General features: G+C 37.3%; 1 protein-coding gene across 2 annotated transcripts; it reads left to right on the top strand.

Annotated features, from left to right (window-relative positions):
* The first annotated feature begins 1,814 nt into the window (after nt 1-1,814).
* On the top strand, nt 1,815-14,717 carry MS3_00007311 (uncharacterized protein). 2 transcript variants are annotated; one of them, XM_051215566.1, is made up of 12 exons: nt 1,815-2,517; nt 2,552-2,636; nt 2,670-2,745; nt 2,774-2,875; nt 2,910-3,237; nt 5,342-5,426; nt 5,460-5,591; nt 6,954-7,140; nt 8,965-9,257; nt 9,769-9,891; nt 10,911-11,020; nt 13,945-14,717. In XM_051215566.1, exons 1-12 carry the CDS (start codon nt 2,492-2,494, stop codon nt 14,099-14,101), a joined length of 1,704 nt encoding a protein of 567 aa, XP_051066096.1. In that variant the 5' UTR covers nt 1,815-2,491; the 3' UTR covers nt 14,102-14,717. The 2 variants fall into 2 exon arrangements, with proteins under 2 accessions (XP_051066096.1, XP_051066095.1); XM_051215565.1 differs by having other exon boundaries at nt 2,910-5,426; nt 6,954-14,717.
* Nucleotides 14,718-15,377: the final 660 nt, after the last annotated feature.

The raw sequence follows: 15,377 nt of genomic DNA, 5'->3' as shown, positions 1-15,377 counted from the left end.
AAAAACGCGAGCTTTCAAATAAAGAAGAAATTAAGGAAGGACATTCAATGAGGATCGGACAAAAATTTCAGAAATAATCAAACTGCATCGCGAAGCAAGTGCTAACTTGGAATCCTGAAGTGAAACGGAAAAGAAGGAGACCAAAGAATTCATTGGAAGCAGACATGAAAAGGACGAATAGCAACTGAGAAAGACTACCCAGGACAGAATTGGATGGGGAATGCTGGTGGGAGGCCTATGCTTTTCAACGAGGAGCGACAGGTGTAAGTAGGTGATTACATAACTATCAACGAACAAAAGAAGCTTCATCCCCTCTACAGAAGAGCGACGTGATTCAGGCCAAAAATATTTTCGATTTTGTTACTTCATCTGCTGCACTAAGGCTAAATACCTGGACCATGTTCGTTACACTTCTATCACCTGATCAGGTTAATGTGACACAAAAGGTGAAATTTGACAACGAAGGTGGTTTTGTACTTATAAGTTACATGCTGACTCAGACGTTGTATAGGTCCCCAGCCATATCTGAAGGCTACGATGGATGATGCATCGGTCAGCGTTCTGATATGTTCAATCGGTGGTTTTGTTGAGTTTGTTGATGCTTAGGTCAACGCAATCGTTTTTACTGATTCTATGTTCTGTCATATGACCTGGAGATAACGTTTTTCGTGACTTTGCTTCATCTTCCTAGGTAGCAACTCCTGTGATCATTATGGAAAGCAATAGTGATGTCAGTTTAGTAGATAGCTTGCCCTGTTCTGAAAGATGCAGCTAGGTAATCAAAATGGTCGGACTTATCGAAACACTATAAACTGAGTTAATTTGAAATCTATTGTGATTTTCAGACTGCCTCGATAGTAAGTGGTAAGTGGCGTGATATTTAGACAAACTGTATCTTGGTTTATCAGTAGTTAGTAAAATTTAGGGTTCCTGAGACGTTTGAAGGGTACTGAAAAGTACTGATTGAACGTAACTTAAAAGTATCTCAGCGGTCTTCAGGAGCAGAAGGGTTGAATTTCTTTTCCCGACCGTATCTTAGAGTATTGGACAATCGTTAATCTCACTTTTTCTGAGAACTTCTAACTCGACCTACATTTTTCTCCGCATGTCAGAATGGGACATTTAAGTCTTATACACAGACAATCTAGGAAGTAACTGATCCCTGTATCAAGCTTTCGAATACTTCAAGAGTCTGGTTACAACCAATTTCTAGGTTTTATTCAAAAGAAGGTTCGGTGGACGGAGATATCTAGTTTACAGCTAATAATATCTACAGTAAAGGACTTGTGACAATCATGACTGATTGTTCGGAACTTTTTCGTTCATTTGTCCGTTCTAAAAACGTGGACCTGGGAACATATTCTATAATATATCTTGTCTATGAACCTCTTCAGAAGACAGATCAGACAGTTTTTGATGATACGCAGGGTTATCGTCTGCTTGTCATTTATTATGTCTAACATTTTGATTCAGCACAAAGATATTATGCTAGAAGAATGAACAGTAGTAGGACGAATTCAAATCAGATACTAGACAATAGTGACACAAAGCGTTACCGAAATTGAGGCAACTACTTTCATACTAGTTTCATGGTGTCTACAAGGATATATATGTTTGAGCAGCAAGGGTTTTATCCAGATAATAATTATTTCTGTAAGGGCATCGTGGACGAGGCTCGACAAAACATAGGACTTCCATTCTCTGGGTTAACATCAATCAGTGGTGGATCACAGTCAGATAATTTACTGAAGATATAATAACACACAAATTTATTAAAAATACGCCAAATCATTAGCAATGAAAGCTGGAATGTCTGGTTTTTGATAGAACAAAACAGTAACAAATGGTAAATTAAATCAAAAAATGATAACAGGTGTTATGAATTGAACTCTACTTAAAAGCTCCTCCTGAGATAAAGATCAAGAATTGGTTCATTTGATTAATAAAAACTCCTCTGGACGTGTGTTACCGACGGGGTGGCGCGAAATATAAATACGATACAATTTGGGCCAAAAATCGAACACTGTTGCCTGAAAGGATGTAATAACGCTATTAAAATTTTCAGTCACAGGTTGTTGACGATTAAGCAGAAGAATAGATGACAGAGGTTGCGTTTATTTGAATAACATCGATAGCGCGAGAATTAACCAATTAATTAATTGTCTGTTTTTATTAGTGCAAATAAACATTAGATATGAATGCGTCTGTACATTAAGTGTTATAAATAAAATGTGTGATTTTTATATTGTCGTTACGAAAATCATTGAGTATTAATATCTCTGTGGATTTTTCCCTGCTCTGAATTCAGTGCATGGAACTGAGAATTCAAACTTTCAGATCATTTTTATGCAGTAGCCTTAGGAAACGTCGCATCATGAATCCACTAAAAAGGGGTTAACAAAGTTTTTCGGCATTTTTTCATTAGGCAAATATATTTTTGCTGAACGTTATACTAGGTCGAACTAACGCGCAACTAACAAACCTCAAGGTGATGCCGGATGGTCTGTCTCATAAAATGTATGTTATAGTTGAAAATCATTTTATTGAATAGCCTTATCTGTGGAGATGTCAAAGGGAAAGTCAGTGCACTATACTCAAGGGTTTCTAAGGTTATGAACGTCGCTGGACAGTTTGATGTAGGTTCTTCACAAACGTTTTTATCAATTAAGATGATGTTTTGTTTAGGAGACTTTTTTGGAACTCAAACTGATGAAATAAAAAAATTAATCGATGGCAGTTTGGCAGGTATCTTTCTAAATTTTTTTATTTCCAGCGTCTCTTCCTACCTATATCGTGTCCCCATATAGAGAAATCGCTCGAAAGTTTTGTCAAACGGAATCTGGTTGTGAGCTTTGCAGTAACGTCACGTATCTGGGTAAATTTGATTATTTCGTATTAATCGTTGTTAGGTTCTAAGGGCACATATACGGCTATGAGTGGTTTACGTGTAGTATACATGGCTGAGTGGGAACCTAATTCTGATAACTGTAATCTACCATCCAGTTTACTCAGTGAGGCTCTTGCAGCAGAGGACAGCGGCTTTTTGGGCGTTGATCTCTTGCTCACTTGTCAGTGGCCGAAACACGTTAATAAACTAACTCTATATGAACTCCCTGACGGTTGTCAGCAATGTATTGACTCTTCCTCGATTTTAATTTCGCGATTGGCTTATCTCACTCGACCAAGGTACCATTTTTCATGTGGTAACGGAGTGTATTACGAAAGGTCACCATACAGGTAATACATGATTTTCAAGCTTATTGTGTATCTTACTCGATAATACAACCGATGAGACTATAATTTATGGACGTACCAATGAGGTATAAGATAACAGGTCTCGGGTTTTAGCGCGAAACTCACTCAATAATTCGGCTAAGTAAAGTTTTGGCGTTATGGATGATGCCAGTTCGTAATGAAAACCTTGAATCTAATGCATAACCTTAATTGTCAACTATAAATCATAATTCTGATTCCTCACACAAGTTTATAACTCTAATTTGGTCCTAGTTGGATCTAGGTGGACACTCTTAAGTTCACTTTAGCGTCACTCAAAGCTCGTCCATAAATTATAGTCCTACCGCATTACTTCTTTTCCTCTTAACAAGTGAAAATCTCAAGTGTCTAGACAAAATGTCCATAAACTATCGTTTCTTAGATTGTTTGGGGATATTGTCCAAACGCTGTGTTGGACAATAAATGGAACACAGTATGGCTGGTTTAATTATATGTAGGCGAACCTTAACCGTTGGTGCTACCTTGACGTGGTGGTTGGACTTACCTGTCGTGATATATCGTTCGGGCTGTACTGACTGGAATAGTCGTTCCTCAAGGTCGGTTAAAGAGCTGTAGGACTAGAATAACTAAACCCAAGGTCCGAGGGCGAAATCATACTGCTGACTGTACAGTGGTGTGATAGCAGTAAGGTGTTTACTTAGCATGACAGCAATACTGTCTTCCCACCAAGTAAGGGTGGGGTTAGAAAAGATTGACTCTAAAAATACACACCTCACCGTATCCCACGGATATCCGTCTCTGGCGGTGAGATCTTAACAAGTATGGAGCCAGCACTAAAAGATCGTGTGTGACTGACCTCAAGCAGTTGTCCCTTGGGCACTGCAGTCGCTCTCTAAGGTCACTGAAATCAACTCTCACTCAATTTCCTTTTCAGATACCGCTAGAAGAACCCTTCTACGACGTAAGCAACTATGAAGTGAAAACCTCCCTCATACCTTCAAACGCATTCAAGACCACTGTATTCATAATCAACTTCCCTCTTCAGCTTCTATTATTCCTCCTACTCCTAATATCAACTCTAAACTTCATCCGCAAGTGTCACTATAGCCAACAATCCTAGCTGTAGACAAACTAGATATAGTCCCTAGTTGTTGTTGGGTTCTTACTGTTTTCAAATAAACATTTATTTGATTCAACTGTAACTTAGATTCTAGCAAATCTGCTTGTGAAGTCATTGTTAGTTGAATATAACTTCATAAAAGGTTGGCAAAACATCTGTTATCTTGCAGTATGTACAATAAGTAGCTACATTTGTAGTTACTCATAAGGCAAAGCTGAACTATAAGGCCAAATTGTAGTAACTTTAGATGGGCTGAACATACTAACCTTGTTCATCTTATCAGAATACAACAAATATAAATAAATGATTTGTAACTCTAGGACTAGAATTTAGGATTAGGATGCTGAGTGTAAGATTTACGGTGAGAATAAGGGTGTAAAGTGTAGGATTAACGGTTGGAGTTAAGACTTAGATTACTGACAAACCAACTGTATAACTTAATCCCTATTCTGAACCATAACCTTAAATCCCGAACCAAAGTATTAACTATGAAGTTGAATTTTAAAGTATATAGTGTTGCTTTCGTCATTAAAATCGGTCCAAATATTTTTTCTGAGTTAAAACAATATAATCAGTGACCGACAATTCATCTGTATGAACCTCTATTCTATTCTCGGTAGACGAGATGCTGTATTGACACACACCGTCTTGATGCGATTTGCACTTTGGTGATTGGCTCGTCATCATAGTGTAGCTTTACTAACCATTCTGTGGCGTGTATATAAAACAATAGAGTTCTTCGCTTGTTTGGCTTCTTTCTTTTGGGACACATTGCGACGGTCCCTCTGTATCCGCTCTGTTTTATGAGGTTTCATAACCCGCTTATTTCACTAGTTTCTTGAAGTTAAGTGGCTTGATTAGTTCTTATACAATCGTTACGGCCTTGTTGTATTTTCCTCAAGACAGTTCGTTCGCTTCCAGCTTTAAAATTCTATTTTTATGGAGTTTGATACTTCTAACGTTTTTGTTCCTATGATTCGACTGTAGAAATCACCGTGTTTTACAAGAAAAAGCTTGTCATACTACACGTTTTATATCATTGGCAGATGTGAAAAATGAACGTAACCAGAAGGTATTGTTATGTAAATTTTACTAATTTGTTTAGTATTTATATGCTCTCAAGTTAATCCCGATTGATAAAATGGATCATCAGGATTTAATAAATCAACCTCCAGACGTAACAGAAAATCCATATCGCGAATTTGTTGACCATAAACATTCTTTAGATAGAGAAACAGTAAGTTAAACTAGTTAATAGATATATGGTAGTTAACGTGTATGGGAAACATGCATATTCCTATTTTTACCTATTTTTTTCGTATGATTTTAAAATAGTCAACTACAAGACCCGAAAATAGATATCTTACTTGTTCACATTCTTTACTATGTACTGCTTACGATTGTACATAATTCTGAAATCCTTTGCTCTTCGTTACCGAAATCCACATCAAAAAGACACTATTATGTTTGGGGCGAAAGCCAACGTTGTACACTACATAGAAATTAATATTGGCTTGGGATTTGTATCTGTGTATATGTATGATTATAATATACTTCCATTTATTTAGTACAGCTTTTGCTATGTTTATTTATTTATTTCAACACATAGATATTGGTACGAAGAGGCACCAAATACATATGCGCCACACAAATCTAATGAGATTTGTGTGAGGACTGTGATACTGCTCGGGTGCCCAAACCGAACCAGGTGGTTATATTAGGGGGCCACTCCCCGAGCCTTCGACCTGAAGGTCTGATCCACAAGGCAGTGGAACATCGTGAGGAGATGCAGTCCCATGGAAGCCGGCGACCAACAATTGGTTCATACGCCATTTGTTCCCGCAGGATACTGGAGCCCATGTGCACCATTGGTTTGGGATCCGGTTAAGGCGCCGGACATTCTCTTTTCGTTCTCTCACTTTCGTAAACAACACCCCCATCACGAGAAGGCAGTGAGCAGGACTTCCCTGGCAGAGGCTATATACGCGTGGCCATGTGAGAGCATTTGGAGAGGGAGAGCGGACTCTCCCCACTCTCGGCCGTATCAGGGCATTCGGGGGCTATATGATGATAATTGGTTATACAAGATAAGTGAAAAAATATTTCTCCATTCAGTTTAATTTGGCGAACCACTTCATTCCTGAAAGTTGAATTATAGAATAATGCAAACTCGTACTACAGCGACGTATTTATTCATAGTAAGATATATGAAGCACATAGATTCGTAGGTCGTCTCTCAAGGTCCACATACGACCGGATTTTGTCAAAATCTACTCCAAACAGAACAGCCGAAAAAGTTCCGACTGTAATTGTCGTTAATAATTGTGGCATTCTCTACGTAAATTAAACTAGCTATTATTAATCCATTAAATTGTCATTGTGTGACTTAATCTTTCCAAATTGACTCTTACCGCGGGTCATTATACATCAAAGTTGATTATTCCAGTTATATATATATATATATATATATATATATATATATATATCGTGGTAAGTGTCGTAAGGTGTTCAGCTGCGGGTTACTAGGTAGAATTATGCTTCATAAGTATACATACATGCATCCAAATTATTAGCTCTATGTTTTAATATCGATTATTAGGAGGTACAAACTGAGCAATACTTTTACAACATGAATACCAACGAAAAATCAGCAAATCTTACGAAAAAAGGCACTCTTCAAAAGCGCAAAATAAACACTAATACATTGGAAGACACAGATGACAACAAAAGACAACTTGTTGATAAAAATGATATCAGTGAGGAAAGTTTTCAAGAGAAAATCGACAGTAAGTGAGATTTGTTTTCTAGACACTTATGTATGCGTTCTTGACATAATACTGACAGAACTTAGTATCCTTAATCAGTCACATTTTTTGTTGTAATCATTGGAGAATAGCAATTGCTTCACCTGTCTGCAAGATTCTCAGTGTGAAGGAATTAGGTAGACTGCTATTAACACGATACATTATTGCTAAAGATTGCTCCATGTTGGCTGTATGTCCCGTCTGAATTAAATGGGTTGAAATGAGGCTATTAACCGTTTTGACTATACTTTTGCTTAACCACACTGGGAGGTGCTCACGAGCCCGAATGTACACATTTCTAGAACATCTACCAACATAACTTGCTCCACAGGAGTAGCTGGATACAGAAAGAGGTGGCTCAGTCAGTTAGTCAGTAACAACGTGGAACTCCGTACGTATGTACATCAGTTCGAGTTGCCATACCACATTAGCACAGAGATGCAGTTATCGATTCAATTCCCGTAGTGGTAGAGGTAGTAAGAATATAAGCAGTAATAGGAAAGATTAGGGTTTGAAGATGTTATTCAAGGAGTGTAGTACAGTGAAATAAATTCAGAAAGAAAATAAAGGACATGAAGAATTCAGAAGATTAGAATTTGGGAGAACACAATGTATGGATGAACCTGTGCCATTGCAAACGGTTTTGAGCCATGTCATTCAGGGTCTCTAACCATCGGCTGCCAATTGTCTCGCGGATCCCAACCAGGTACTCTACACCTACCAACATGGCTCAGTCCACTTCATGGATTTGTGCCATGTTCGGGTCTGGCCGCCCTTAGCTTTCTTCGAAATTACTCCTACACCATAAAACATCGCACATCGGGGCAGTCGATGGTTGGGTATACGTAACACTTGTCCCAGCCATCTCAACTGATGAAGTTTCACTAATTCATCAATTGATTTGTCATCCTTACCTAGTACCCATTTCCTAACAACTGAGTTACCTACTCGGTGGTCACAGGATTTATGAGCAATGTTTCGAAGACATCTGCGATCGAATACTAGTAACTTACGAATATCCTCTACTATGACCGGCCATGTTTCACAGCCATAAAGCAGGACGGAACGAACTGCTGCACAGTAAACCCGTCCTTTGATTGGTAGACGGATATCTCTCCTACGCCATAAATGATGCAGGTTGGTAAAAGCTAGTCGAGCCTTCTGTATCCGTGCTGAGATTTCGTCACACACCAGATCACAAGGGCTGGTGAGACTTCCAAGATAAGTGAATCGGTCAACACGCTCAACTACTTCACTCCCTATCATTAGTTCGGGTGTCGATGCAACCCAATCCTGAAGTAACATTTTGCATTTCGACGGGGAGAATCGCATTAAAAGTACTTTGAATTGATCTGTTTAACTTCAGTCTTAACATTACGCTCAGTGCATCGCTTCTGAATTGTAAGCGTATATACAGAGGCTTTTTATTCACCGTTAGGTATTCCCTATGTTCTCTTTTATTGGCTATGTTTTTATTTATAAATTAATCAGGATATTCATTTTCTTTCATGGTTGTGTATAATGTCCCTGTTTAATCTTCGACCGTATATAGTGAGCATATGGTCTGGATTCTATGGTGCAGTGTCTTAATAAGGTTTCTTTTGTATTGCAGAGGAACAAAACGAAGAAGGTTTGTATATTGGCGCGTCCAAGTAGTTTTCTTGTTTATGTTTCTTCTTAGTGACCCGTCTTTTCTCCTTGAAAGTAGAACATCTAGAAAGGCTATCCTACTCCCATTTTCCTTCTCACATGTGAATTTTATTATTTTTCAGAATATCATTGCTGATGTTTTATTTTTTGTTACAGAAAACAGAAATCATGCAGCTTGTTGGTTTTGTTTAGGTAATCCACAAGTGAAAAAACATTTAATTGTTAGTATTGGTACTCAAGCTTATGTAGCATTACCACGTGGTCCTATTGTACCTGACCATGCATTAATTTTGACTATTGGTCATCATCAAAGCTGGATTTCTTGTCCAGAATATGTTCGTTCGGAAATTGAAGAATATAAATCCCGGTTAAAACGTATGTATGCTGCACAAGATAAAGCGATGGTAACATTTGAACGAAATTTGAAAACCCAACATTATCAACTTCAAGTGAGTATGAAAAAATGGGGTCTGTGTATCCATTTACTGGCTTTTGTTTCTTAAACCTGATTTTCACCTGAACAATTAGTTGTCAGGTTTTAAATGTAAGTTTTTGGACGGCAACTCAGACACAACGCTTCTATTTGGGAGAGCTTGAGGTCCTGGTCTCGATCGTCGGTGGGTTCGTGTTAACTATTATTTTGAGGTCGTGTACAAAGAGGAAACGGTTATTTAGTTCTCCCTATTTTCCAATAATTGTCCAACTGAAATCAGTTTGTGATTTAAATCGTTTTAAAAAAGTTGATTTTTAATCAATTTACGTTGTTATCTGAGCTGTAGTTTCGATCTCAGTAAATCAGTTTAAATCTTTGTACCTTTAATAATAAGAACACTCTAGTTATAGTTTTAACCTCAGTTATTTCGCATCATTGATGTTTAACATTTTCTGTGCACATGTTTTACTTTGATGTTTTTAACAATCGTATACGTCTTTGTTTATGGTTTTATTTATTCACTGAAGGTTGTTCCTGTACCATTTTCAGTTGCAGCGGAGGTGAAACAGGTATTTCTCGAGCTATCTGCCAATACTGATTTTAGTCCATGCGAACTGAAACCAGTTCCTCGACGGACAGAATTAGATGAAGTATGTTTTGTAAATTTTCGTGGTTTAACTTTAAAATTATTTTCAAAAAAATGTATACAGTATAAATTGAAGGTTAGCTTTAAAACTAGGAATTAGTTCTTTTTGAAACCACTCCTCGATCATAACTTACAAGGTTCATAAATGGTAAATAGAAATTCAGAAAGGTTCAAAAGATAATCGCTAGAGTAAAAAACGTTAATATCTTTGCCCCCAAATGCCTTGGTACGGCCGAGAGTGGGGAGAGTCCGCTCTCCCTCTCCAAATGCTCTCACATGGCCACGCGTATATAGCCTCTGCCAGGGAAGTCCTGCTCACTGCCTTCTCGTGACGGGGGTGTTGTTTACGAAAGTGAGAGAACGAAAAGAGAATGTCCGGCGCCTTAACCGGATCCCAAACCAATGGTGCACATGGGCTCCAGTATCCTGCGGGAACAAATGGCGTATGAACCAATTGTTGGTCGCCGGCCTCCATGGGACTGCATCTCCTCACGATGTTCCACTGCCTTGTGGATCAGACCTTCAGGTCGAAGGCTCGGGGAGTGGCCCCCTAATATAACCACCTGGTTCGGTTTGGGCACCCGAGCAGTATCACAGTCCTCACACAAATCTCATTAGATTTGTGTGGCGCATATGTATTTGGTGCCTCTTCGTACCAATATCTATGTGTTGAAATAAATAAATAAATCACTCATCAGCATGATAGTACTAGAAATTTTGATTTGTTGGCATTTTTATTCGCATATTGAACAACAGGAATGACTTACTTCTATTCTCAAACTCCAGGTTATTCTCAGTTTGAACTAATTTTTTTAGTTGTTGTTACTATCGTTCACATAATCACATTCTTTTCTTTTCTCCTAGTTCATCTCTTTCGTTATTTATTGCTAGTCCCTTTTCGTTTTCGGATTCTACAATTTGTCCGAAAATTTCATTAGATTTCATTTCTTTTATATATTCAGTAACTACCGTTATATATGTTTGTATAATGCAAACTCTCCCATTTATTACTGTTTAATATAGATTTGTAGGGTTGGAATTCCCTACTTTTTTGTTGAACTCCCTACTGGTGAGAAACTTTTTGGACGAATTCCAAAAGATCGTATTTCCAGTGCGAACTTACAATTTGGTCGGTATGTTCATTGTATTACTGCTAATTAATTTGAATCAAAAAAGCTTTTGTCATAAGTTTACTGGGTGTACACAGCATATGACCTAATACGAACGGGTTACCGGTCGAAGTTATCATATCTCATCTAAGTGCAAGAGTAAGGTAAATTAATAACATAAGAAATCGAGGAGTCAGAACAATAGTACTGATGTCAGTTACAGTAATATGATATATAGGATGACACTAAGGGCAATATTTAGGGGAGTGAATTGAACTAATATCGCTTTTGAGCTTTATCACCCAAAGCTTAGACTAGCCATAAGTGGTTTCACGGACTGATGTTGCGTATTAGTTTGATCTCCACTAGTCTTCTAATACATTTTTATGCCAGTCAGCATCACATGCTTTAGTGAACTGTTACTATGTACGTGTATTACACCCCATAATCGCTCCTGTTTCAGAGGTTTTTCGGCCTCACCAATTAATTCCCCACTTTTATTTAAGTCTTGCATTTAACCTCGACATCATTTTTACCATTTCCGAGCGATGCTTTGTCAACCCGTATGGTCAGCTACTCAGGACATGTACCTGTTCTCCACTCTCAGGGACTACATTTCACAAAATTATGGTAGTACAGTTGGAACAGTTTCCTAGTAGACTCGCTGTGATGTTCAGGTAAACACCTCACCTACCCTGTAGACAATGCATATCGTGGGAGCTTTTTGACTGCAACCACAAATTCTGGGCTATCAGGACTTCCAAAATGAATGGTGTGGTCAATGCTTTAAACTGCTTAGACTAGACATCGACTAAAACCGCTAGTAGAGTAAATTTCGTATTTAGAAAGAGACAAAGTCACTTCTCTCATTCCTCGATAGTTACCCATGGCATTCAGAATATCTCATTATATCAAGAATTTCACCAGACAAAACTGTTTTATCTGCTTACTTTAGGTTAATAGGTAAAAATTCACATAGGTTAGCTTCCTGAAAGTCAAAGAAAAGATGTTATCATAAGAAGACATTTGTTTAACAAATCTAAGCAGAAACGAATGTGGATTTCCTCGAGAAACATCGCTTGACTCAGCTAATCACCATGACAGTTTTCCATAAGTTCCGTCTCGATCAATGATGTTAAAATGCACGAGCCTTAGAGGGTTGACTTCTTTCTTTGGGAGGCCTGTCGTCGGCAGATACTTCCATAAGATCTGTCGTTAGGTTAAATCGATTACCACTCTCATGTCGAGTTTTTGTATAAACTTTTGTCCCGAAACCTGTTAAAGGGTGAATCTTTCATCTACAAGATTTCATTATTATTAGGAGATTATTGTAGGTTTCGTGGTGGTTATCGTCTAATTTGAATGGGACTCGTTCAGTGATCGTGATCCACAGTTTAAATACCACATATAAATTTACATGATTACCGGATTTCAAGTATGTCAGTATATATAGTAAGTCTTCATCGGGACATGTTTTATGTATACCCAACCTCCTTCGGCTTGGGCACCCGGGCAGTATCACAGTCCTCACACATATCAAATGACGTCTGTGTGATGCATATGTATTTGGTGCCTCCTAGTACCAATATCTATGTGTTAAAATAAATAGATAAATAAATAATCCAACCACTGCCTACCTCGACAGCCAATGTTGTCTGGTGTAGGAGTAGGCTGGAAGAAAACTAGAGGTGACCAAACCAAAACATGGCATAATTCTACGAAATCATTGACTATTGAACTGAGCCATAGGTGTAGACTACCTGTTTGGGGTCTACATGATAATAACCAATATCTGGAGATTCTGAATGACATGGCTCAGAATCGTTTGCGACGGCTCAGGTATATCCATTCTTTGTCTCCCCTTCAAATTCCAAGCTTCTGAATTCATCATTGTTTTTGCTTCACCAATCCGTATTTCCTTCTCGAGTCGTTTCTTCGATGTTTAATCTTTTGTACTACCACTGCTACTGTGACTACTTCTAGTGCTTTCGAATTTCGCCCGGCAATTTCATCTCTGTGCTAATGATGTATAGCAACTTGCAGAACCGATATACATACGTAACAGGTTCCATGTTGTGACTGACTGATTAATATAGTACTGCAGACTTTTGCTTTAGTTCAGTGAGTTATGATTCTGTAACCTGTTCCACCTAACGGTGTATAAGAGTAATTAAGTGTACATAAAATGTCAGGAGAGCGGACGCGTAATTTTCATAATTTTCGATTTTCAACTGGTGTTGTGTTGGAAGTTCGTGTCCTATTCACTTTTGTTTGAACAGTCGGGTTGTATCACTGATTTTAATGTAAAGAGAAAACGGCTCAAAACTACCCACTGTAAATGAATAACGTTGCCATAACTATCACTACAAAACATCAAACAATATGCGCTGTCCATAATCCAGTTCATTGATCTCTGTACAATTAGTTGATCACCGAGTTATGACTAATGACTTGTTTGTCTAATCTTTTTTAGTGCTAATTGAATTCTATCAATCAAGTTACTACGTAACCACTAGTCTAAGTAGCTCAACATTACATGCACTATTTTGAGATGTTAGGTAGTTGGAATAGTCAGTAGGAAACTCTATATCTAGGTTCCATCTTGTTTGACACTCATCAGCAAGGTGCTTGTGTAAACGTCAGTCGTAGCCTGAACAACTTAGCAGTAACGTTTCAGACAGTGTAAGTCTGAGTGGCACGGGTTCGAAGTGCACAAAACGAACAAAAATTTCTTCAAGTTTGCAGGTGCACTTTGCTAATGAGTACCAGCTATCATAAAATTTAGGTCTAGGGTTCCCTGTTGACTAACTCTTATTACTTAACACATTAATTTGTAGATTTTTAATCAACTGAATTCTTTATTCATCTAATACATTTTTTACTATATTTACAACTAATATGTTATTGTCCCTTTCTTACATTCTTTCTACTATTTCTACTATTTACAGTATTGTTCTAACAGATCCACGTATTTTAAATTGTCCAGAAAAAGCCGACTGGCATGATTGTATAGATGAGGAAGATGAAGAAACTGATTTAGCTAAACATTTCCGAAAAATGTTTTCACCATTTGATGTCAATGATGATGATAATGATATTGAATAAACAGAGCCAATTTTTAAAGAAAATCTTTTTTCCAACAGCATTTTGTTTTATTTTTTTAAAAAAAGAACGAATTATTCATTCTCTAAACTACCATCTTCATATGTCTTTAACAAATTCTATTTTCTTGTAGTAAATAACGAAATAAGAATGTAAATTGTACAGATTCAATTTTCTTTTTTAGACAATACTACTATTGAATTATTTTTTCGTGGTTAGTGTTTTTCTAACGAGTTAGTTTCCTACAGGATGGGGTCGCTAACCCTATGCCCAAATGTTATAACTTGTGGCATGAGTGCCCCATTAATGTATACATAATGATACCTCTAATTAGGGAGCAGTGAATTATCAATCGGACCAATGACACAAAACACGTACGAGCAGTCTAGAGTTCTTATTGGTCCTGCTTCCTGCCTAGCCCAACTAGTTAAGTCCAGAACACCAATCTCAGCCTCTGTAATATGAATCATTTATTTCAAACATACTGAGTTTATATACCAATCAAACAGACCACAACGTAGTATAAAATAGAAAATAACATTTGTACAAAATTTGGCCAAATGTGGCTGTGAATGTGAGAGACTGTAATTAGTAAACTGGAAATAACTTAAGAATGGTAAATCGTATAATAATAGTTCATAGGTCAAAATAAAGCTCATAATAAGAGGGATATGAATATGAATAGTTTAGTTATTTGACAATTATACGATAAAAATGTACGTATAGTATTGACTGATAAATGGATCCGAAAAGCTACCATTCATTATGCTTATCGGGACATAACACCAACCCTCTTCCTTTTCCCGGGTTTGGGACCGGCAGTAACTCTAGAAGAGCTACAGGCGGAGAATACTACTATAGTTTTCTTAAATTAACAAAATGAACATATTCTCCTATACAAATGTTATATAGCTAATGATATCTGAGTGTTGAGAAGAAGGAAATATTGTGTATTTTTTTAAATACGTGAATATGAGAATCCAGATGAAAATAAGCTGGTCAAGTGGCCCCAATTATTATATAGTAGGAAGATTAAATTGAATAAGTAAAACTGAATATTGTTCTCATGAAAACTGATTATACATAATGGTTAAGTTGGAATAGTATGATATTTAAGTGTCAAATGAATATGTACATATTTGTGTTCATACTTTGCAATATGTACTAATAGGATACTGATGACTAGTTCAAGAAAGCCCAGAAGTTTGATTTGGGACAAAATAATACTACTAAGTAGTAGTATGATAGTGTGTCACCGTAAAAATATTATTTTATAATG

The sequence above is a fragment of the Schistosoma haematobium genome, chromosome 4, assembly GCF_000699445.3.
Source record: "Schistosoma haematobium chromosome 4, whole genome shotgun sequence".
Classification (NCBI taxonomy): domain Eukaryota; kingdom Metazoa; phylum Platyhelminthes; class Trematoda; order Strigeidida; family Schistosomatidae; genus Schistosoma; species Schistosoma haematobium.
This window is presented reverse-complemented; position numbering and strand designations above follow the sequence as displayed.